Source organism: Nicotiana sylvestris, chromosome 11 (assembly GCF_000393655.2).
Source record: "Nicotiana sylvestris chromosome 11, ASM39365v2, whole genome shotgun sequence".
Taxonomy (NCBI): Eukaryota; Viridiplantae; Streptophyta; class Magnoliopsida; order Solanales; family Solanaceae; genus Nicotiana; species Nicotiana sylvestris.
Window position 1 is genome coordinate 2,503,118 of NC_091067.1, and position 26,306 is coordinate 2,529,423.

The window sequence follows — 26,306 nt, forward strand, 5'->3', positions numbered from 1 at the left end:
TCCATATATACTTGCAAATATTTTCAAAAAATAATAAGATATTATCATAGGCCACAATGTTTTCAAAAAATAATAGTAAGATAATATCATTGGCCACCGTGCCATTCTTTATGAGTAGTGATAAATTTATATTCAATGTGATAATATCCCACGACCACCGAATCCTGGGTTCGCCTCTAACAAAGGCAATCACTAATACTTACACTAGAAAAACTGTTTACATCACACCTCTTATAGTACGATCCTTCTCCGAATGTTATGTGAATGCAAAATATCTTATGCATCGGACTGTCTTTTTATATGGTATAAAATACTGTGTTGAAACTTAGAGACATAACATCCAAAAGTGGTTCATAAGAAAGAAGCAAAATCTTGGAACATTGTTGAAATAGTCCTGTATTCTCTATTTGAATATGCTTTAGTATGCCCCATTTTGAATTGTTTTCAAGAAAATGGATAAGATTTGGGATTTATCCAATTGAGGACTTCTTGTAATTCTATATATTCCAAATTTTGTAATTAGATATGTCACATTTCAAGTCCAAGTTCACTAAATGCAAAATGTTAGGTTCCGACCCTAGCGAAAGCTCAGACAAGCAAAGTGATCGGAAAAATCATTACTAACATCAAGATTGTTACAATCTATATCGATCTCTAAAAAAACTTCGATGATTATATAATTAATACATAAACTTAATCGCTTTCAGCGTCAACTTAACCACTTAATCGCTTTCAGCGTCAACTTTAGTTGACCACTTAATCGCTTTTAGTGTCAACTTGACCACTTATTCGCTTTTAGCGTCAACTTTGGTTGACCTATGACAACGCAACTCCAACAGAAGATCAAGTCATCTATATACAGCCAAACTTCTCTATAACAACCTTGTTTGTTTCGACAATTTTTCGTTGCTATTGTGAAATGTTGTTAGACAAAACATATATTATACATAACATGAAAAATGGTCCCAATAAGAACTTGACCGTTATAGTGAAATGTTATTATAGAGACTGTTATAGAAAGGTCTGATAGAGTATGATCTGTTGAATTAAGATGATTATGCCAAAGATCCAAATGACCGTGTATAAAATTTACCAAAAAATGTACTACTTTCACCTTTAAGAACCTTTAACTACACTGAGTATAACTACCCAAGCAAGTCATAGAGTAAACTATGAACCAAGAAAATGGCTAAATTTGCAATTCCTAAAAGGTGTCATGAAATGCAAATTTTGCTGAAAACTATCTATGCTTCCTTCAACTGACTTCTATGAAAGTTTCTATACAAAAGCTGTATGACTAACTATGGAGTAATGACTTCAGTAGAGGATTGATGTACCGGCGATTTAGGCGGTAGCTGCACTGCGGCGGTAGCGGCTGAAAGGCCTTGAAGCATTTTTATAACTTCAGTTGGATCATCAAGATAGTACTTCGCCATACTCGGCTTCTGCCCAACGGTGCAAGCAAAGACTTCTGCTTTATCAGGCAGAGAGTTATTAGCTAAAGAACTTGCAATGCTCTCGAACATGTCCTCGTCCGATCTGTCATCGCCTACGCACAACACGAAGTCGGGTGCCTTTCCCCTGCTTTGCATTGATGCCAATAGATTCTCAAAAACTAGACCTTTGCTTACATCCTGCAATATATAATATATATACATACACACAGGATCAGCAACATGTGAATTAATATAGTTTGAAATACGATTGGAATTAGGCATCCGTTTTGTACGTACCTGTGGTTTCACCTCAACAATGTGTTGGCCTCTTTTAACAACCACTGGCTCATTAGCAAGCACGCTCTCGAGGTGATCGAGGAGCTCTTTCGCTTGCCAAGCGCCAAAGTCGGGGCCAGCATGTTGATGATGCCACACGAGGGCACTTTCCTTCTGCTCGATCGACGAACCATCTGTTGCCTCCGTGTAGCGCTCCATAATAGGCAACACTATTTTTTTCCAGTCAAGATCTGCAGCTACCGGACGAGATTCCCACTCGGAATCCTTACTCCACCTTAATGAAATATAAAGCAATTGAAACATGAATATTAGTAGATAATGATAAAAACTCTAATCTTGAATTACAAATTGAAGTGTTAGAGCAATTGTTACCTAGTGAAATATCCATGTTCTGCTGATAGGCCGAGTCTCGGACACGGAGAGAACCACTTGCTAAGTGTATCCTTTCCTCTGCCACTCACGATAAACACTACGTTCTTTGGATCACTGCATAAACCATTCAGAATTGAGATGTCATCTTCACTCGGGGTTTTGTCCACACTCTCCTCCGACAGCATAGTACCGTCATAATCGAGCAGGATAAGCCTGTTGTTTGTCCTGTTATAAGCAGAGACAATGTGCTCTACCGATAGCTTCCTGAAGTTAGGCCCGAGGGCGACAACTCTGAAGCCAAGACCAAGGCCAATACCCCAACATCTCTTGTGAAAATGCTCGGAACAAGCTCTCTTGAGGTCCTGATCGAAACTCCTCGCCCAATACGCAACATCATGAGAAGAAACATACTTGTAATGCTTCTCGTGGCGCAATTCTTTCTCCGAATCATTCATTGTGGCTGCTGAAAACATAGCATTCGATACACTTTCAATGTCCCACGGATTAACCCTGATCGCCCCACTAAGAGACGGGGAGCAGCCAATGAATTCAGAAACAATAATCACACTCTTTCGTGACGCTGCAGAACTATCGATCCCCAACGCCTTATCCAAATTATCGCTGCTCTGCCTAGAAACCGTATACTCATAAGGCACCAAATTCATCCCATCTCTAACAGCATTAACAACAACACACTCAGAAATCGCATAGTGTGCAATCTTATCCTGCGTTGAAACCGGACCATTAACACAAACAATCGGCTCATACCCCGGTTTCCCATATTTCTTATTAATTTCACTAGCAATTCTCTTAACCTCTTCTTCAACCTCTTGAATATCACTCCCTCTACTTCTCGGAGGGTTCGTAATCTGAACCAAAACCACTTTCCCTCTCAACCGAGGCGTTTGATCCAATAGATGTCCCATCGCTAAAAACTTCAAACCAATCCCTTTAAACATATCCATATCATCAATACCTAACATCAAAATTTTCCCCTCATACTTCTCTTTCAATTCCTTCGCCTTCTTCCCCGTATCCGCCAACGACATAACATTTTGGATCTGTCCCATATGAATACCAACCGGAAGTATTTTAATCGTAACCGTTCTACCAAAATACTCAATACCAATATAACCCCTTTTGGATTGATAATCCAAACCCAACATCCTACTACAACATGACAAAAAATGCCTAGCATAATCAAAAGTCTGAAATCCAACAAGATCACAATTCAACAAAGCTCTTAATATCTCATCTCTAACAGGCAAAGTTCTGTATATTTCAGATGATGGAAATGGACTATGTAGGAAAAATCCAACCTTAATTCTATTATATTTTTTCCTTAACATAGTTGGTAAAATCATAAGATGATAATCTTGAATCCAAACATAATCTTCATCTGGATTAATTACCTCATAAACTTTATCAGCAAAAATTTTATTTGCTGATACATAAGCCAACCAACATTTCCTATCAAATCTAACACCTTGACTTGATGTTATAGGCAACATATAATGAAATAAAGGCCATAAATAATGCTTACAAAAACCATGATAATACTTATTAATTAATTCCAATGATAAAAAAGTTGGTACACACCTAAATTTATCCCATAAAAATTGCGCCACTTCTTCTTGATCAACAACTTCAACTTCAGCTTTCAAACATCCAACATAAATAATCTCCAAATCTTGTGATAAACCATCTTTTAGCTGCAAAATTAATGTATCTAAAGCAAATTTATCCCATTCAAAACACCATTTTTTCCCATCTTTATAAGCTTTTATTGGTAACTGATTTGCTACAATAATTCTCCTCTCATTTTTTTTCACTTCTTTATTTTCTTCTTCAAAATCTGATATAATTCCTGGAACATTCATTACTTTTGGAATTCTTGCTCTATCAATAACAGAATAATCATCAAGATTTAGCAAATTGAAACAAGATCTTGACAACATAATTACAACAACAAAAACTTGGGTATGAAAGATTTTAAGATAAAGTTGAGAACTTTATACCATAAAAAAACCAAGAAAAATAGCAAACTCCAAGAATTCTTGAATTTCAAATGGAGAAAGAAAAAGGGGGAGAAAAGGGTGTTATGAATATGATTTTACTGTGTGTGTGTGTGTGTTTTGGGCTATTTATCGGAGGGTGTTACAAATGAAAAGTGTGTAGTTAATGAAAAAACAAGAAGTATATAAGAGTTTCATGAAGATACAAATATGGAAACCTAATTAAAACTTAAAAGTCTTATATATATTAGTGTGTGTGTGTGTGTAATTTTTCTACACAAGGAAGGTGGTGGTGATGAGGATAAGAACGAAGGGGAACAAGACCGACTTTACACCAATATGGGTACTACGTAAATGGGTTTAAGAAGGTTTGAGATTTTGTGGGTGGTGGGGTGGGGGGTGGGGTGGAGGGGGTGGTGGGGTAGGTGGTGTATTTATGGAAGGCTAAGATTTGACTACTATATTTTTGGATGGTCAAGATTTGACTAGATTATATATTTTTATTCCTCATATATATCTTGAATGAGATCTTTTCCTTTTCTTTCTTCTTAATCTATTTGTGTAGTTGTAACGTTTCTCTTTCTATAAAATCTTTGTATTCTCTCTCTCTATATCTAATGTTGTGTGTATAATATGTGGGTCAATATTTTTATGTAAATAATTATTAATGGGAGGGGCTAATTTATTACGATTATTAGGTCACATGTTAGATAACGTGGTCTTTTTTTACACGAAATTTTTCTAGTGGTGCTTATTGATTTTAATGAGTTTAAATACTACCATCCGTCCTAATTTATGTATAGGTATTTGAATTTCGAGAATCAAATAAATTATTATTTAATTATATTTTTATATATTTTAAATTATTAATTATTGTGAATTATAATATTTTTTACGTAATTTTTAAATATCTAAACTTTATTTCAAAAAATTAAAAAAAATTATATTCTAATGCACGATCAAAATTAATAAATTTGAATATCGAAAATAAAAAATATCACAAAAATTGAGATGGAGGATCTATAATATACTTCTTGGAAAATTACATCTAATTTGTTGTCTTTTCCACTTTTTGATTTAATTTTAGTATGGATAAAACCAACATCATTATCAATATTTGACTAAATAAGGAAAAAGAAATTTTAAAAAAACGGGGAAAATAATTTGTTTGAGAAAATTATAATGGTGACACACAAATCACAATCATAATATTTGAGTAAGTTGTCAGAGGTTGTTTGAGGAAAGTAAATATATTGCAATCTTATTCACAGATCTAATTTTATAAAGTTATGTAATGACTAAAAAATTTAACTTAGACAATTATGTTGCTGTGTTGTATCCGATTTGTCTATTTTGACTATATCTTTTTTAAAATATAATATTATAATTGCACGCCAACATTGTCTTTACTTTTTTAAAAGTTTAAAAAACAAATTTTGAATTTCAAATTATGAATAAAGATAATGTTGGCCGCAATCATAATATGTTTGAGTAAGTTGTTAGAGATTAGGGAAATAAAGTTATATATATAAAGACTTAAAAAAATACATACACTTATATATATATATATATATATATATATATATATATATATATATATTTGCCTAAAGCAGACAATTCTGTAGCTACAAAATAACAATTGGTTGCTTTGTTGTATCCGATCTGTCTGTTTTGACTGTATTTTTTTTCAAAATATAATATTATGATTGAGCAGCCAACATTATTTTTATTTATAGAATCTAAAAAACAAATTTCAAATTTCAAATTATGAATAAAAATAATATTGGCGTGCAATCATAATATATTTGAGTAAGTTGTTAGAGATTAGGGAAATAAAGTTATGTAAAGACTAAAAAAAACGTAGACAATTATGTAGCTACCAAATAACAATTGGTTGCTTTGTTGTATCCGACCTGTCTGTTTTGATCGTATTTTTTTCAAAATATAATGTTATGATTGCGCGTCAAAATTATCTTTATTTTTTAAAAAGTTTAAAAAATAAATTTTGAATTTTAAATTATGAATAAAGATAATGTTGGCGCGCAATCATATTATGTTTGAGTAAGTTATTAGAGATTAGGGGAAAAATATTATTATGATCTTACTTATAGATATTGTTTTGTAAAATTATATAATGACCAAAAAGAAAACAGATTAGCAAATTATGTAGCTACAAAATAACAGTTGGTTGCTTTGTTGTATCCGCCTGTCTGTTTTGATAGTATATTTTTCAAAATATAATATTATGATTGCATGTCAACGTTATCTTTATTTTTTTAAAATTTGAAAAACAAACTTTGAAATTCAAATTATGAATAAAGATAATGTTGACGCACAATCATGATATGTTTGAGTAAGTTGTTAGAGATTAGAGAAAAATTTATATTATGATCATACTTATAGATATTATTTTGCAAAGTTATATAATGACCAAAAGAAAATAGAGCAAATTATGTAGCTGACAAATACCAATTGGTTGTTGTATCTGATCTATTTGTTTTGACTGTATTTTTTCAAAATATACTACTTCTATTATGATTCGCGCCCACATTATCTTTATTAAAACAAATTTTGAATTTCAAATTATAAATACAGATAATTTTGGCTCGCAAAACATGTTTGAGTAAGTTGTTAGAAATTAGGAAAAAAATATATTATGATCTTACTTATAGATATCATATAAAGTTATATAATGACCAAAAAGAAAATATATTAGCAAATTATGTAGCTAACAAATAACAATTGGTTGCTTTATCGAATCCGATCTGTTTGTTTTGGTTGTATTTTCTTCAGTAGTTTAAATAAATTTTTCATTTCAAATTATGAACAAAGTTTTCAAAAACCACCCCATGAAATGAATTGTTGAAATTGAGAGAAATTTAGATTAATTCATCGAATATTTTTTTTCTAAATCTAATTGCAAAAGAAATTACGCATGCAATGGCTTACGACATTTGGCTTATTATATACAGCTAAAAAAATTCCATATTTGTAACTTGAAATAATTTAAAAAAAGGTGATCAAATGTACTACCTTTTTTGCTTATTATCAAAAAATATTCATTAATAAGTATTAAGATATTTCAGTGGTTTCTTATCCATTTGAAATTCAATGTTTAAGGAAAAGAATTTTCTTTTTTCACGTTTTTGTTTGTTTATATGGATAAAACCGATATCATTTTCAACATTTGACAAAAGAAGAAAAAAGAAAAATATACAAAAATAATTGTTTTAAGAAAAATGATAATGACGGCGCACATTAATAATGTTTGAGTAAGTTGTTATTTGGGGAAAGTAAATATATCCTTATCTTACTCACAATTTCGTGGAGTTTTATAATGATAAAAAATTAAAAAATAAATAGTAATGATGTAGCACACAAAACTAAATTGCTTTGATTGATCTCTTATCATATTTGTGATTGAATTTAACTTAAGATATTTGTCTTACTATCTATTGTTAGAAAAATACATATTTGTAAGTTGTAACATGATAATAGGATTATAGCAATAGAGTTTTATATCATATCATAATCGGAGATTTATCTACCGATTATTCCAAATATTTTAATCTTAACATCCGTTATACTTTAGGTCCATTATATATCTTTCATGTTAATAAATCGTCTCATACTTTCTCTTAACCTTAATAGAGCTCCAACTTTAAATATAACATATGATAATTTTAAATTGTGGTACAAGATAAAAGGGTAAATTTTAACATTTTTTTCCTGAAGTATTTAAACACTTGGAATCTACTTACCTGGTCTATGATGGAATATCGTTAAATTAAGAAAAATATGCGACAATTTAATTTGCTATCGGCTAGGGTATGAATCACTCTAAATTAAAGTGTAACAAAGGATATAATTAAGATTTTCTTTTTTTTTTTAATCGATAAGGATCACTTAATTTATCTTACAAAGATTACAACTTCTTAACATTTTATTTTTGCACTCGGAAGATACACCAACTAAATAAATACATAATATGCATATGTGTCATCACATACACATGTATCACTAGACCATAATTAATTAATTCATATTTAATATTTATTTAACACTTAATTGCAATAAATTAAAACAATTTAATATAAATACTTGGCGTAAGTGCTTATCTTTTATCCGTATAATACCTACCACGAGGTATAGTACTATTTTAAAAGGATTTTCTTGTATAATTAATTGGTCTCAACAACTTCACCTTGATCTATTAAACCAATTAAGTCTTTAGCAACGGGAAGAATTAAATAGAGAAGCTATTAATTAAATGTGAAAAATGTGATAATGAATAGGAAAATAACGGATGATGATAATTTAAAAGGAAAGAATAGGTTTTAACAAAGATAAAATAGTACACAATGTTGTGGCCAATACAAAACGTAGTCAATGAAGTAGGCGAAAAACCATGAAATATTCAGTTCAAATCTTATCTGTCCAAGCCTTTTAGATCATGGGTTCGAGCCGTAAAAATAACTACTCATACTTGCATTAGGTTAGATTGTCTACATCACATCCCTTGAGGTGTAACTCTTCCCCGACCCTACATGCAGTGATATAGCCACATACATTGAAGCTAGGGAGGTCAATAGAACACCCTTCATCAAAATATTATACTGCTTATATAAAAACTTATATTGTGTGTATAGGCTAAAAATTATTTTTTATACGTGTATATTAAAATACCCTTTGCAAATTTTTTGACTTTATGAATGTAGGATAGTTTGTGCACCGGGCTGTCCTTTGCCCAAATTTTAATAAATAAAACAATTGATACATGTATAGTCAAAGATATCAGACATATAAAATAATTGAGCTGCGCAAAAACTAATCCGGACACTATCATCATATAAAGAATGGGAAAATAATACTGTAACACGTTATGGATGCATATCTACTATTTTTTACTTCCTCCGATCCACGATAAGTGACCATTTTATTTTTGGCACACCCATTAAGAAAATACGAACTCCTAGAGAAAAAAAAAAGATGTATTTTCTAAATTAACCTTAGTTATTTGTTACCTTGACATATTGGAATATGTAAATAAGAGTAAATTTTGAAAAAATAAAATTAATGCCATCTTAATTTTGAACCAAAATAAAAAGGTAAAATGGTCACTTATAGTGGACGGAGGGAGTATAATTTTAATAGATTTTCATATATAAATGTATGTTCCGCGTCAAAAGTCCTCAGTTCAGTTGAACTCAACACTCATTTGCCGCATCCGTCCCTGAATTTCGTCTCATTTGTTCAAGCCTTATAGGTCACAGGTTCGAACTGTGGACACAACCACTAACGCTTGCATTAGGTTAGGCTGTCTGTATCACACTTCTTGGGATGGGCCCTTCCTCGATTGTACATGAATACGAAATACCTGTAATGGTCGGAGATAATAGACATTCGATGAAATAATCGAAATACGCATAAACTGATCCGGATACTACCATCATAATATAAAGAAGGAAAAATAATACTGTAACACGTTTTTAGAAGGGGACCTTTTCTCTGTTTTTGGTTTTTAACAGCTGTGACGAGTCGACGCTGCATAATTGGATAAAGAGAAATACAGCTGGTGCGTAGAGTCAAAGATACCAGTTACAGCAGCGTGTTTGCCTCCTCCCTTCAATGTCGACCAAATTATGACAAGAAGAAAAACAATGTAAAAAGAAAAAATGTTTGAATTACTTTAGGTAATTTCATATATATATATATATATATATATATATATATATATATATATATATTAGTTGAGCATCTTTCGAAAACAGTTTCTCTATTCCCTCGGCGTAAGATACAGTCTGCGTACTCACTACCCTCCCCAGACCCCACTTGTGAGATTACACTGAATTATTATTGTTGTTATATATTTATATATGATCGTGTTTCGCTTGAGATAGAGTGTAAGATATTATTATTTCCAATCTATCTTCAAATGTAGTTTAAGATTTTAACACATTAATAAAAATACACTAATTATATGAGAAATTTTCTAAATTAAATTTTACCTCTCTTTAAAATAAGTAATAAGTCTTTCGAAAATAGTCTCTTTACCCCTTCGGGATATGAGTAAGGTTTGCGTACACACTACCCTCTCCAGACCTCAATAGTGGGATTTCACTGGGTTGGTGTTATTATTGTTGTTGTTATTGTTGTTATTGTTTATAATAAGTAATAACTGTTGAGAGGCTTCTTGGTAAATTTTAATTAATAATTTATTTGAGTATGAGTAGGATTCGACAGAAAATAATTAAGCCTTCTTGTTTTTTTTTTTTTTTGTTTTGTTTTGTTTTGAAACGACGCTTATTTTAGATCAAATTTATTTGATCAAAGCGATTTTTTTTTAATTTCCTAGCCGATATTCAGTATCCATTTTGAGGTCCGACTAATCAGAATTCTTGCTCGGAAGTTCCACGTTGGGTTAATTAAAATGACATTTAAAATAGACCGAATGAAATAATTTAACTTATATAATATGTAATTTAACTTCTATACATTGATATGTATACTAAGTTTTTACACTAATTAATCACTTCTTCATTGGCTTTAATAATATGTTCTATATCTGTGGATTTTTTAAGTTAACATAGTCAAAAGAGAATTTAACAGTTTCTTTTTTGTTTTTATATGTCCTTCCGTTTTTTTCTAAATTTTGGGACTGATTATTCTGTCTTTTTGCTTCTCCCTCCTAGAAATAATGCCAAACAATCCAAAAGAAAAAAAGTGATCAACGTGAAAATTTTCCACAAGGTCTAAACTGGAATAAAAAAGAATTTTGACGTATAATTTGGAAAAATAATAATTAATGACTTCTTAATTTCTAATGCGACTCCTATTTTCTTAAACTAAACTAATTTGAACAAAACGACAATTATCTGGGACATGAGGTAGTATATTGTTTATCACGTGTTTCATATCTGAAAAGCCTATAATATATATAATAAAAACCCTATATAGTATAATTGCTTGTAGTTTATTACTTTAGATATAGAATTTATGGGTTTTTCGTGGAAGAGTTACTACCTTATAAATTAGATAAGCGATATTTATTTACTAAAAAAATAATATGAATTAGGACGGACAAAATATGTAGCTAAATAGAAAAATTTATTGCTAATTTTATTTAGCGACAGATTTGCAAGAAATTATATTGGCTACAAGCAATTTAACCACAGATTAGCGACGAATTTCGTCTATATATACACACACACACACAACAACAACAACAACAACAACAACCACCCAGTAGAATCCCACTAATAGGGTCTGGGGAAGGAAGGATGTACGCAGACCTTACCCTTACCCCGAAGGGATAGAGAGGCTGTTTCCGGGAGACCCTCGGATCAGAGACAATAGATCCCTAACCACAACAGAAACCAGAAAAATAATATCAGCATCGTAAAATACAACAAATAAATGGAAAGGCCAAAATATGAAATACAACAAAAATAAAAATCGCTATCAGACTAATAAAATAATAAAATAAAAATTATGAAACACAACAAAAACCGCTAGCAATCCTAGACAAACACTATCAGACTAGCTGGTGCAACGCGGAGAAACGCTCGACTATCCTCTAACCTACAACCCTAATGCTCGACCTCCACACCTTCCTATCAAAGGCCATGTCCTCGAAAGTTTGAAGATGCACGATGTCCTGCCTGATCACCTCGCCCCAGTACTTCTTAGGCCGCCCTCTACCTCTTCTCGTGACTGCCAGAACCAAACGCTCACACCTTCTGACGGGAGCCTTTGGGCTCCTCCTCCGCACGTGCCTGAACCACCTAAGCCTCGCTTCACACATCTTGTCATCCACGGGGGCCACGCCCAACCTCTCCCAAATAACCCCATTCCTAATCTTATACATCCGAGTGTGCCCGACATCCATCTCAACATCCTCATTTCTGCTACTTTCATCTTCTGGATATATAAAATCTTAACTGGCCAACACTCAGCCCCTATATATATTGTTCACTATATTCTTCATTTCACTCCCGATGTAACGGCCATCCCCACCGTTCCAAGAAAATTGCAACTTTAATATACGCTAATTAATGATTATCCAGTAGTTTTGACCGTTAATTAGTAAAATTTTGACTAATTTAATTAGAGAGATTTAAAGTAAAAGATTGGGGGAGGGGAAAAGGATAGGTTATAAAAGGATGAAGTTTTAGACTATGGTATTAACGTTAATGCGGTAAATAAGCGTTTCAATTAATACGTTCCACTTGATTATGTTTAATTGATTTTCATATTAAGGTCAAATTGTATTAATTTATCATAGTTAAAAAAAATATTGTTGACGGTTCAATCTATGTAAAAAAAATTATATTAACACTAGCATGAAAAAAAGGAAAAATAAAATGAAATATAACACTAGGCTGGTGGATGAAAATAGCCAACATAAACTCTAAGAAGAACTCACACTTTTACTTGATTGAACTCTTATTAAATGAAATCTTGATCGTGAAAATTAAGATATTTTAGTTTAAGTACAAAAGTACAATTAGTCTTTTTTTTTTTCTTTGTTCAAAAATTTATTATTATAGTTTAAAAACTTTATGTTATCAAATACTCATTACAAATGGATGATGTTTTTGGACCATTTCAAGCTAATTATCTCTCTGTTATTTTGACACAAATTTAATTACTTAGGCACCTATATATATATATATATATATATATATATATATATATATATATATGGTTGATGAAAGCTGGATAAGATCAATTTGACAACTTTTGACAATTTAAAGCTTTTTTCTAGCTTTAGCAGTAATTTTTGACTTTAATGTACTGTTTATTAGATTTGATATTATTATATAAGATCTTCAAGAATCAAGAACAATTAATTTTGACTGTAGCTGTCTCTTTTGGATTTTCATTTTAGTTATGCTTATTTACCAATATGGATAACCAAGAACCACTCCACTCCAACAATAAAGTAAGAAAAAAGAAAGAAAACAAGAAAAATGGACAACCTGCTCCTTATCCAAAAGGAAATATGGCCAATAATGTATTTATAAATTTCACAATATAATCTAAATATATTTTATTATGATTTTGCATAATACTCACCTCGCGAAGTAGCTTATGAGTTGAGTTAAATTCAAGATTCATTCTCGTAACGCGGTGACGTGTCATACTCGTGAAAATAACATGGGTTAGCCAGTTTGCTGACAAATAGCCAACGTTTGTAAAGTTATTAAAAAATAGCCATTATTTTAGAAAATTCCAACATAATATACTAGATTATGGAGCTCATGCGTATAAACCTCTACAATATTATGTTGGAACTCCAGCACATTATGAAGTTCCAGCACAATATGCTGGAATCTCATATGTAAAAAATTTGAGCTCCAGCATATTATGCTGAAATTTTTCCGGATGTTTAAGGATATATTTGTTTAGATTTTATCTTTATATAAAAAAGTGACTAAATTTCGATTACTTTTAAAATTTTAATTATTTTTCAAACCAATTTTAAATTAGGCTATTTCTGATTTTTTTTCTCGTCCCCATGACCTATACGTATTCTTGGGTTACCCAGTATCACGCCCCCTTGCTATACGATAATAATTAGTGCACTATATTTTAATATAATATATTCATTAATTAATGAATTTCTCTAATTTTCAAACGACAATGTCCGATATTGACTAGGTCGTTTCTTTTTCTCACAGTACTTCAATAACAAAACAAATAAATAAAAGAAGTCAATATTCCCTACCTAAAAGCATTTTCGAACACAAACATAAGTCCTCCAAGAAAAGAGCACAAACACGCAAAACTATGCTTTTTTCTACAAACACAAAACTTTTTTTGTTTTTTTTCTTTATTAATTTTATTCTCTGGTCGTTCAACCTTGGACGTGTCAAATGTTAATACTATTTCATGAAAATTGGTTTTGTGTTTCATATTGAGCTCCAAATAGGATTTCGTATTGAGCTCCAAATATACGCTATTGGGATGGGATGACTCCTACTAGCTCTCCTCCCCTAAGAACCGCACGTGCGAGTTCCCCCGCATACAGCTCAAGTGGCAAAGGCCCTTTCCTTCGTGCTTGGTAAGCGCTTCGCTGTAGCCAAGCTTACTGCTAGCCTATCGGCTAGAGCCAAGCTTCGACCGCGACTGCTCGTCGCTTCTGGCCGCCTTATTCCGTCACCCGAGATCCAAGTCAGCACCGGCAAAGATCTCTTGATTCCTCGCGGCCGGGCCGGCTTGGAAGCAAGCTACCTCTTGCCTATCTCACCTCCTTCCTTCAGCTGGGTGAGCCTTCGCTTTTTGGATCGTCTTCTGCCCAATGCGGTACCCCCCGTTTTTTGGTTCCCATTGGGTTTACCTTGTTCACAGGTCGACCCCATGGCAGCAAGAAAAGGCGATCTTGTGCTATACTCCGGTGATCTCTTTCCTACCGAGACACGCAAACTCCCATCGTGTCCCAGATCACATTCCGTGAATCGAAAGGGGAAGCCTACTCATCTATCAGCTCCTCTCGTAGATCGGTGCGGTTTTACGAAGCGTCTAAGCACAGTTCACTCGCGTTGATCAATCAAGAGGGTTGCCGCCACTCCTTAATAAGGTTATCTGTTGTATCACTTCTTGCATTCTGTCCCACGCTTCATACCTCCTCTTTCTTCTTAAGGTAAGATAAAGGGCCAGACATGGTGGGGTAGGAGCATCCAGTCGACAATCTTTTTGGCTTGACCAAGAAGTCTTATGTCCTCCGAGTCGCATGTTTGGACATAAGAAATTTTTCTTTTTTGTTTCCAAAATTTGTTTACTTTTTTTTCGAAATCAGTGTTTATTGATAAAATTTTCAATTTTCACTTGAAAATGCATTTTGGAAATTTTCGAAAATTTGAAAAACTCTAAAAAACTATTTTCCAAAATTTTCACTCAAATCACTCACAAAACTTTAAAAACAAGCCAAAATTATATTCATGTCCAAATACAACTCTAATTTTTAAATATCATTTTCACTTAATTTTTTTTCACTTTTTTTTCCCGAAATTTTGCAATTCTTATGTTCAAACGTCCACTAAAAATTAAACCGATTAAGGTTGAACTTAGAATCCGTCTTCTACCAAGTCAACACCACCGCAATGATACTTCCTATATCTCATTTCATGTTCATGCTTTCTTTTTCTTAGCTTGTCCAAAGAAATTTTAAACTTCTCAATTTATTTTTAGTGAGATGGTTTACAATTAATTATTATACAAATTTCAATGGCTTATGTGAAACTACAAATTTTCAAATCCTTAATTCTTTTTAAAACTTCTTATCCGATCAATACATCGACATACACTAGGATAAATAGGTACTATTCTCGAAAATATTTGTGACGCCTAAATAGAGGGTGGAGCGGATGTTGGTGAACAAAGAAAGTTGAGTTCAAATTTTGAGCATATGGCATAAGCCAAAGATCCGGGATCGGATGACTCTAAAAGCTAACGGGATGATTATGGTTTATTAGCCTTCTTTCTACTTCAACATCAACTTCGTCGAGACATGATGTGCAACTGGTGATGATCACCCCGAAGCAAGCGCTAGCACTCTTGACAGGCACTTTAGAACCAGCCATCCACCATGGGAAGAGCCGCTTCCCTCTAGCTTGATAGGGGGCATCCATTTACCAGCGCCGAGAACAAGTCAAGCAGGATTAACAGGTCTTTATGATGGCAAATTTATGAAAAAAAGGTACATATGTCACCTTAGACAAATTTCGCATTGGAATATGAGATGAAAGTGAAAAACTTTATATGACATAACACAAATTCACAAGGTTTGAGCTCGATGATAACAAAGCGAGAGGAACAAATCCATGAGATTTGTTGTGCCAAAGAAGACAATACTGCAAACTCATAGGTGGAATCAGGATTCTAACTTTATGGATTCTGAATTTTTGAGATCATGACTTCAAGTGCTAATGATTGAGTTCTAGATTAATATTTATACATATTTCATAAATTTCAAAACACCAAAAATATTATTTGAGCAAAAGTTATTGCGTTCAGCTGAACTCATAGTTCGACTTGTGTCTCTGCCCCGACTACAATGGACTTGAAATATCTTCCTAGTCCATGCAGGCACGAGAACCCCACACTTACAACTGGACACGTGTCATGCATAGAAGCCAAACGCGGCAAAGTCCAGTTCGGTCGGGAGAGATGTATAATGTAAATATAATATCACTTCCACTTTTTCGTTTTTGGCGTTGACTCTCTTTGTTTTTAGTTTTAAATCCAACACTTCACGCTTTGACGTGTTCAATTACGACATGAGTTTCGGTAACCAAACACGTCACCTAACTAAAATCCTCTATCCCTCACAGTGGTCGTTAGTTGAACACGTGGCTATTTTTCGTTGGTTTGTAATGACAGTTGTGTGACAGTAAAGATCTCCGTACTGTTTAGATATTTATTTACTTTTTTATGTCATCTCCTATCCTAAGGTTTCGTTTGGTACGAGGGATAAGGTGGACTATTAAATTTATATTGTGTTTGATTGATGGTATAACTTTATCTTGGATAAATTTAGACCTCCAACCAAACACAATATAAATTTAATCTCAAACTTAATCTAAGATATTTCACCTTATCCCATCAAATATGAGATTATTTTATCCCATCTCTCATGTAGTATAAATTAGTCCGTGTACTAAGAGTGGTCGTTAAGTTATTTACTTTCCATGACATGTTTTAAATTTTAATTTTTGATTTACTCTAAGGGGTCGTTTGGTACAATGATGATATTTCAGGATACTCCATGGGATGTCATATTTCATAGGATTAGTTATCCCACCTTGTAATTTGGATAACTAATCTCACTATTTTAGAGGTCGGCTGGTTGAGAAACAAGTTATCCCATGATTAATTATTCCGAGATTAGTTATTCCACCCTCTTATATGGATAAAAAATACTACAATTCCAGGATAACTAATCCTGTGATTAGTTATACCATGATTGTATCCCAACTAAATGTGGGACAAACTCATCTCAAGTTTAATCCCGTGATCAATTATCCCTTATTTCTCGTATCAAACGAGCCCTTAGTGCAAAAGTTATCCCAGATTAGCTAATACCCCAAACCAAACATAAGATAAAATTAATTCCAAAATTATTATTCTTATCCCATATACCAAACTACCCCTAATTAATGTGCTTGGTACCACATAACACCCATCGGAAAGTTGTTCTTTGTAGGATTTTTGTTATCACAAGGCTCGCAACCATAACCTCTGATGTTAGAGTTTAAAAAGTTCAAATATTATTTTAATAATTTACTGATAATATTAAATAATTTCATACACATATTAACTAGAAACAAAATTAAAGATGTTAATTTTGACCAAGTTTAGTGATAGCTTTTAAAAAGAATAATGGTTGAATGGTCAAATTGATAGAAAAATATTGTAGTAAAGTATAAAAATTAGAATTGTTTATGTATTTAATTTTGAAACTAGTAAAAAAGTTATAAAATGGAATGATATTTGATATTTTGGATAGTTCCGAACTTAGGAGAGTGTTGTATAAATTAGAACGAGTGGAACAACTACTCTTATATATTATCTTTTTGCAATAAGTCAATTTAGATCTAAAATGTTAGGAGTATTTCTTTTGCATATTTTATGTGACATTTATTCTATATTCTGTCTAAAAAACGAACACTTTTCTGTTTTTCAGAAATTATTTAATCTTAGCAATTTCGTGCCCGTAAACGAGTTTATGTCTCATCAGTATGCAATAACAATAACCCAGTGTAATCCCACAAATAGGCTTTGGGAAGGGTACAATGTACGCATGCTTATCCAATAGGCCCTCGGTTAAAAAAATAAGAGAAGCCTTGGTAGCAAATAATAGAGTTATGTCTCATCACTATAACTCTAGTTTTTCTAATAATTTATATCTTTCAACTGTTAAATTTATTCCTTTTTTTTTTTCGGTTTCTGTTGGTTGGATTAGATAGTTATCCATTAACAGGCAGACTTGTAGGACCTACCAAAAATAGCCAGATGGCAATTGGGTAAATGGGTCCCACTTTATCCATTCTGAAGAGAGATATTGATGATAACATTTTCCTTATTTTATTTTTGTTTATTAATTCTTGTAATGATTATTATAATTAGGCACTAGAAGGCTAATGTGGCAGTATGAACTAAGGCCGGCTGGGTGGCTCATTGAATAAATGATGTGCTAGTAATTTTATCATAGATTTTCTTTATATATATTTTAAAAGTAAAAGATCCTACACTTTTGTTATGTTCACATTATGATTGTTTATCCAATTTGAAAGACCTTATTGGATAATATGGAGACAAAAAAACAATTATTTTATGCTCCTATTTATATTAAAAATCATGTTAATTTAGTAAAAGGGTTATCCGGTGTACAAAGTATCTCGCGTTCATTCAGGGTCTGGGGAATGGCCACATCCCAAGGGGACCGGGTGTGATATAGGCAATCTACCTTGATGCAAACATTCGTGGTTGATTCCACGATTCCAATCCGTGACATATAGCTCACACGGATACAACTTGATCATTGGTCCAAAACTCTGTTTCCAATAAATCATGTAGTACAGTAAAATATTATAATAATAATATTATAATATTTATTACTTAGTTATATATAATAAGTAATAAGTTTGTATACAGTCGAAATCAGAGAGCTCGATTCCGAAGACTTGATCATTCCCCGGGCTCGAGTTCGGGAAGCTCGAAGTAAGAATCGAGCCTGGCCTGGATGTGCGCACCTCGAGAAGTAAATCTGAGACCCGTCATGATCTGCCTCGAGGGCAGTACAATTTCGATGACACTCAAAAAAGAGCGAAAATTTCTCAAGGACGCGTGGATCAGGGCATAAATTATGGGATAAGTTTTATACAAAATAGTACAAGTCCGTACTAGGTTGTTATACAGCTGTACCAATAGAATTCTTTACCGTAATTAGAAATGTACCATATTAGGATTTTTCCCTCCTATATAAAGGGGACTCCAATCATTTGTAAAGATTATCTCATTCACTGCAATAGAACATTCTACTCCGCTTTTCTCGTTTAATGTGCTCCACAATTGTTCTTCAGCTTTATTGTTTTTACTTTATTATTCATACTCTCTTAACTCAACTCGAGGCCCCGAGATAATCTCGAGCTCGAGGTCCTTATTGCTCTAACAACACTGGTTTGGTTCATCAATTATTCTTATTTAAACCTAATATTACTTGTATATTCACTAGTATTGAAATAAATCACATATCTTTAAAACCACAAATCATATTTAATTGTTACTCATATTTTCGAGGTAAACAAAACTTTTTATCCCCGTTATAGATCACGTGTTTCTGCTACAATTATGCTTTTCTTGAACCTAGCATCTACCGAAAGTAGCCCCTGTTTCTTTACAAATTGGAGTAAAGTCTGCATAAACACTATCCCAAAATCCACTTGTGAAGTTACTATGGATATATTATTGTTATTGACTTATTGTTATTGTCCGTCTATATAAGTAAAAACCATTTGAATTGGAGAAACTCTGAATAATCACGTTTTATGTAGTTGTACTTTTAATTTTCATTAATGAGTAAAATCGTAGGGGGTAGGTGGGATGTGTAGACCATATCTTTATGGAGAAAAGGTGGCTAAAACATAGGGTTATAGCAACTTGAATGTACACAACAACAACGACAACCCAGTATAATCTCACTTAGTGGGGTTTGGAGAAGGTAGTGTGTACGCAGACCTTACCCCTACCCTGAGGTAGAGAGGCCGTTTCCAAATAGACTCCCGGCATCCTTCCCTCCAAGAACTTCCCACCTTGCTCTTGGGGAGACTCGAACTCACAACCTCTTGGTTGGAAGTGGAAGTTGCTTATCAGAGCAACCCCTCTTGTCTGCAACTTGAATGTAGATTCTCTAAATTAAATGTATAAGATTGCAAAAGATTTGCAGACATTGCAATTATAGCAAAGGCTTCATCTTTTTTTTTTTCAATCATAGTGTCCGGTACCGATATTTAGGTCTCGACTAATCTGAATTCGTTCCTCAAAAGTCCCATTAAAGGGAAAGCGCCATCTATCAGATTTTTTTTTCATTTTCAGGACTTGATCAACCCGAGACTTTTGGTGAAAATGGAACTTATTGTACGAATAGAGATAATAATTATACCACCAATAACACAAAAATAAGCCTCCAATTGTTAAATAGGATGCACTTTATCTCTTGAAAAGTCATAGGCTGATAACTGCAATTGAGATGTTAATCACTTTATCAAGATAATAAAGGACCAGATTGTAGGCTCATTAGTCATTTCTAGATATGTCGACATATTTAATCAGTCATATATTTCATGAGTTAGATAGATTCATCACGAATTAATAAGTTCGATATTGGTTGTCAGCTGTGGCGGAGTCACCTTATGCGAAATTGTGTCAATTGACAACCTTCGCGGGAAAAATACATTTTGTAGTTAGGTAGAAAAATATATTATGTACATATACTCTCAGCCTGTTTGGATGAACTTATTTTAAGTGGCTTTTAAGCCATAAGTTAAGAATTTTAGTTTTTTTGTTGTTGTTATTTTAGCTTAAAAACAAGGGTTGAAAAGCATTTTTTTACTATATTCAAACACAATAAAATGACTTAAAAGTTATTTGGCTTAAAAACACTTAAAATAAGACCATCCAAACGGGCACTATATGTTGAATCCCCTTGGATTTTTCAAGTAGATGGGTGCACTACTAAAAAAAGGAGACAAAAATGTATCTGGTGTGAATTAATCCTTATACCTCTTGGTAAATAATTCAACCCTCAACCAAGTGTTCTATTCAACCTTTTGGGACTATGAATGTCACAAGTTAATATTATTCCAATTTTTTAAAAATATGTACATAAAATATTTAAATATTTAATTTTACGGAGAAATCATAGATTCACGTATCCATAATTAAACCTATAAATTCGCCCTGCGTGTGTGGTCCACACTTCAGTACAATTTTGGTTGGAGAAAAATATAAGTAGAACAGGAATAAGTATTTGCGTAATCGTTATATTGGAACAACGTTATCATGTCAAAATAAAGAAAAAAAAATACAAAAAGCTAGTGCATTATATACCTTTGTCTTTATTAATTAAAGGTGAGCCAAGGTTATAATTTTATGTATTTTAAATTTTATGACAACGATTTTATATGCTAATGATTGGATTCTAAATTTAATATGTAAATATATTTAATAAATTTTTAAATATAAATATACTGTTTGAACAAAAATTACTATATTTGGCCAAACTCGTACTTGGACTTTTACCTCATACCCGAGCGCGATAAAAATCAATTAACTCCACCATAAAATCCTTTTTTATTGCATGGGAAAAATGCATGGATATGTATCTGATCACCTAATGGATTAGACAAAGGACCTCGCAACAATTGGGTTTTTTTAATATCTAAACGAAATCATAAAGTAACTTACATGCTTTTAATTAAGTCAAAGCTTATATGTATACACTTGAGGTCTCAACCTCTCCACTTGACTTGGGTTTACCAATTGAGTTGTGAATCGTTGACCAGATATATATAGAGGTGAACCTAAGTATTTAGCAAGGGGTCATCAGATCCCGTTAACCTCGATATATATATATGTGTGTGTGTACGTACGTACGTATGTATATATGTATGTATGTATGTAGAACGGTCATATATTTTGCTTGAAGCCTTTAAGATCAAAAGTCCGATGAAGGCACTGGTTGAGAATTTACTTGTGTGCTCCCGTCACCTTTAAATCCCGAGCTCGCCTCCGCATATAGGATCAGGGTTCCTCGATTTTTGTCACCACTGAAGTTAGTTTTATTTATTTAAAGAAAGCCTATTGATCGATTAATCCAGATTCGGGTCGGGTAGGCCCATTGAAAGGGATAAACCGCTCCCTAATGCAAGATTCTCACTTTTTCATACTCAAAGCTCAAATCTAAAGCCTATGGTTAAGATTGGAAGGATCACAATCACAATGGTGGATCCACATGGGCAATTGTGGGTGCTTAAGCACCCATTAACCTTGATCATATTTGGTAAATTTGCTTAGATAGTTATTAAAATATTTAAATAAATATTGAGTGAGCACCAATAACTAAACTTATTTTTTCCTCTTCTTTTGAATTTTTTTTCGGAGAGCATCCATAACTTTAAAATTCTGAATCTGCCACTGCACAATTATAGCACACATATTCATGGTCTATAAATGTTATAACTAAGTTGTACGATCTTTTAGTGATAGAATGATTTTGGACTATGATAACGTGTGATAAAACAGTCATGAATATAACAGTAGAATGTAGCACCCATGTATACTTTTATCTTTTATTTTAAAAAAAAATTATTATTAATTTTGAAGGCGGAGGGGACTCAGGTATATGATGATATATAGGGAATGGACCGGATTAATGAGTGTGATAAATAACAAACTTTGTACATTGACATGTAAAATAGCAATTCTATTTGCAAACCACCACACAATTGATGTTTTTTTCCTTTAATGTATGATATATGAAACTCTTTGATCGAACTTATATATATATATATATATATATATATATATATATATATATATATATATATATATATACATATGCAAACATCTCAATGTCCAAGATAAAAGGAACGAGGGGAAGAATCGACAAGGCGAGTGTTCTTGAAGATAAAATCGTGATGGAAAAAGCTTGAGGAGAATTCTAAACTCGAGATATGCAAAATAAAAAAGACTCCGTAGGAGATGGTATTCTTTGTTTTAGGTCTTAATAGATTTTTCTATCGATTGAAATTATTACGCTGGCTGATTAAATCTCTTCCTAATGCCTTTAGGGGCTGTGAAGAGAGCCCAGTTCCAGGCCCTCTTTTAGAAAGAAAAAATTGTCTCCCGAGATCCACCACAGGTTGGGTTTGAGAGCCGTGTGATGGGTGACTATCCAGCACGGTTTGGAGAGCACTTTTAGCCTGCGTAGGTGAATGGAAGCCTCACCTGTCAAGCAAGAAGGAAGCGGCTCTTCCCACGGCGGAGTCACCATTGACTCTATTTAATACTTAATTTTGATAAATTAAGTGCTCCTTATAAAGAAATACTTAATTTTGATTTGGGATATGCTTTATGGATAATATCTCAAATTTTCTTTATCTATTTATTATGGAATTTTTACCTCCTATAGCAAAGGCATACACCCTATTTATTATAAATTAAAATCATTTTAAAATATTATTTTCTATATCTACCTTTTATATTTTATAGAAGAATAAGTATTTATGATATATACTACCATTGAGGTATGAAATAAAGCATGAAATACGCTATTTATATTTTTACTCTCTCTTAGACAATTGGACATACCTATTTTTAAGGTGATTGCCGTTACTGTATTTATGAATACATGACGCGAATACATGTGAATACATGAGCATAGAACTGGAATGCCATGATTTTAGGCGCTTTTTACTACTGTATTCATAAATACAGCAGTGCGAATATATGTGAATACGTGCATGTACAACTAAACTACTCTGATTTTAGGTGCTTTTTATTGCTGTATTCATGAATACATGGCACGAATACATGTGAATACATGCGTGTACAGCTGGACTGCCCGAATTTTAGGCACTGCTGTATTCATGAATAGAGCAACGCAAATACATGCGCGTACAACTGGACTGCCCTGATTTTAGGCACTTTTTGCTGCTGTATTCATGAATACATGGCGCGAATACATGTGCATACAGCTGGACTACTCTGATTTTTAGGCCTTTTTTGCTGCTGAATTCATGAATACAACAGCGGAAATACAGCGAATACACTACCGTAACTACTAAATAGTAGCTATAGGAAGTAATTATGTATATGATAGCTATAAGAAGTTAATAGCCACTAAACAATAGTAATTTCTGAAAATTCCTCATTTATTATTGGGAGTGAATTGTTGACCAAAATAAAAGAATTCTTGTAATTTATGTATTGACATAAATATTGACATAATTTTTTGGGGGATTTTACTATCTTTCGCCTTTTAAACTGCACGTTAGGTGACTAACTAACCTGCGCCACCACCGAAAATGGGAGGAAGAGGAAGGCCGAGGAAGAACAACACCAAAACACCAGCAATGGACCAGAAGCTCACGGCGGAGAGCACATGTGTACAAGGAAAAGGGAAGGCTAAATCGAAGGAGAAAACGCAGGAGAAGGAGCTAGATCCGGACAGTGATGTAGGAAACTGGCAAGATCTGGGCAATTATCGAAATCAAACAACTACACATGTGAGTTCTAGCAAAACATTGCCATCTATGGAAAACTCAAACAAAGGAAATAATGTAATGAGGATTGTAAGTGAGACACCCATCTCGAGTGTGGTACAAACCAATGGAATAGTGCAGGCAAGCCCAAGCAAGGAACAAAGGGCTAATCCCGTGGATAATTATAAGGTAAACTAACAGAAGAGCTCAATTCCAACAATAGATAAGGGACGATCATGTGCAGGACTTCTTCAGGAGAACAAGTTAGCAGCAAAAGGTATGAATCTAACCTATATATCCCCGGTAATGAAGGATAGTGAAGTAGTAGTACAGTTGATAGATGAGGACATCGAAGAAGAAAACCTAAAGTGGACTAGAGCAGTTATACTCTATATGGTTGGGAATACTCTATCAACTGGAGCTATTGAAAGGTTCATCACTAATCAATGGGCAAATGTGCAGAAACCTAAGGTGTTATTTCATAATGATGGCTAATTCATTATTCTGCTTAATATTAATAAAGAGAAAGAGAGGGTGATGATGAATGGACCTTATACAATTAACAATAGGCCAGTTATCATGAGGCAATGGTCGGAGTTTTGATTTCAATGAAGAAGTGCTGAGGACTATTCCCCTGTGGATCAAGTTCCCAAATCTGCCTCTTAATCTTTGGAGCAACCAAGCTTTAAGTAAAATTGGAAGTGGATTGGGAAAACCTTTATATGCTGATGCATGTACAACAATTGTAGAGAGAATTTCATATGCCAGGGTCTTAATTGAGATAGATGTTACAAAGCCATTGCCAGAGAAGATTAAGCTCTATGATCCTAAAGGCAAGGTATTGGAACAATTAGTACACTATGATTGAAAGCCAATGTACTGTCAGAAGTGTTGTCAACTAGGCCATACATGCAAGGACCAAAGGAAGCAGAAACAGGATGGAATGATACAAAAAACCGGGGAAGGAATGCAGAAACAGGAATGGAGGAAAGTTAGAGTACTTGAACCTGCAGCTGATAAAATTGATGCCCAACGGAGGTTTATTGAACAATTGGAGGAAATTTAAACTGTACAGCAGAGCAATCCAGAGGTTGAACCATAATGGCAAGTAGCTCTAGGCAAATCTGCTACAAAGAAGTATGCAGATGTCAAAAGGGAGAAAAAAGTGGGCATTGGTAATGCATTCAAGGCATTGGTTGATACTGCTGAAAAAATTGTCCAACCGTCTGAAGCCCAAGGTGAAAAAGAGAAGCAGAACATGAAAGTTAGGGAAGGACCTCCACAACTACCTATCATATCATGATGAACTTCATAGCATGGAATGTAAAGGGTTTGAATAAAGTGTATAAACAAAAAGAACTAAAAAAGTTTTGTAGAACTAATAAAGTAGTATTGATAGCCATAATAGAGCATAGAGTGAAGAGGAGTAATGTTGTGTCTGTATTAAGAAAGGCTTTGAATAACTGAAAATGGGTGGACAACTATGATGAGGCTCCTAGAGATAGAATATGGGTTGTATGGGATTCTACATAGGTGGATTATACACTGATTAGACCTCATGAACAATTTATACTGGGAAAGGTCACTATAATGCAGCAGAATATCAACTTCTATCATTGTGCTGTTTATGGTAAGCATACAGTGCAAGACAGGAAAAATCTATAGGAGGAGTTGTTGAAGTCTGTGATTAATATAAGGAGTCCTTGTCCCATAGTGGGTGATTTCAATACCATCCTAACTAGTGAAGATAGATATAATGACATCCTTGTGCAAGAGGTGGAGACAAGGGATTTCAAACAGTTCTTATTGGATGCTAAAGTAGATGAATTGAAAACTATGGGAAGACAATATACATGGACTAATAACCATGTACATAGTAGGATTGATAGAATTCTGGTGAATGCTGAATGAATATAAAA

General features: G+C 33.3%; 2 protein-coding genes across 2 annotated transcripts; one reads left to right on the top strand and one right to left on the bottom strand.

Moving 5' to 3' along the window:
* Positions 1-1,083: 1,083 nt before the first annotated feature.
* On the bottom strand, positions 1,084-4,441 carry LOC104236587 (probable alpha,alpha-trehalose-phosphate synthase [UDP-forming] 11). Its single transcript, XM_009790542.2, has 3 exons — positions 2,106-4,441; positions 1,734-2,007; positions 1,084-1,634 (listed from the first exon to the last, which is right to left on the bottom strand). The coding sequence occupies exons 1-3, from the start codon at positions 4,061-4,063 to the stop codon at positions 1,302-1,304; spliced, it is 2,565 nt and encodes an 854-aa protein (XP_009788844.1). The 5' UTR covers positions 4,064-4,441; the 3' UTR covers positions 1,084-1,301.
* A 19,769-nt stretch (positions 4,442-24,210) lies between these two features.
* Positions 24,211-26,298, top strand: LOC138882229 (uncharacterized). Its single transcript, XM_070162740.1, has 7 exons — positions 24,211-24,576; positions 24,700-24,858; positions 25,034-25,225; positions 25,274-25,425; positions 25,543-25,651; positions 25,921-26,017; positions 26,102-26,298. The coding sequence occupies exons 1-7, from the start codon at positions 24,211-24,213 to the stop codon at positions 26,296-26,298; spliced, it is 1,272 nt and encodes a 423-aa protein (XP_070018841.1).
* Positions 26,299-26,306: the final 8 nt, after the last annotated feature.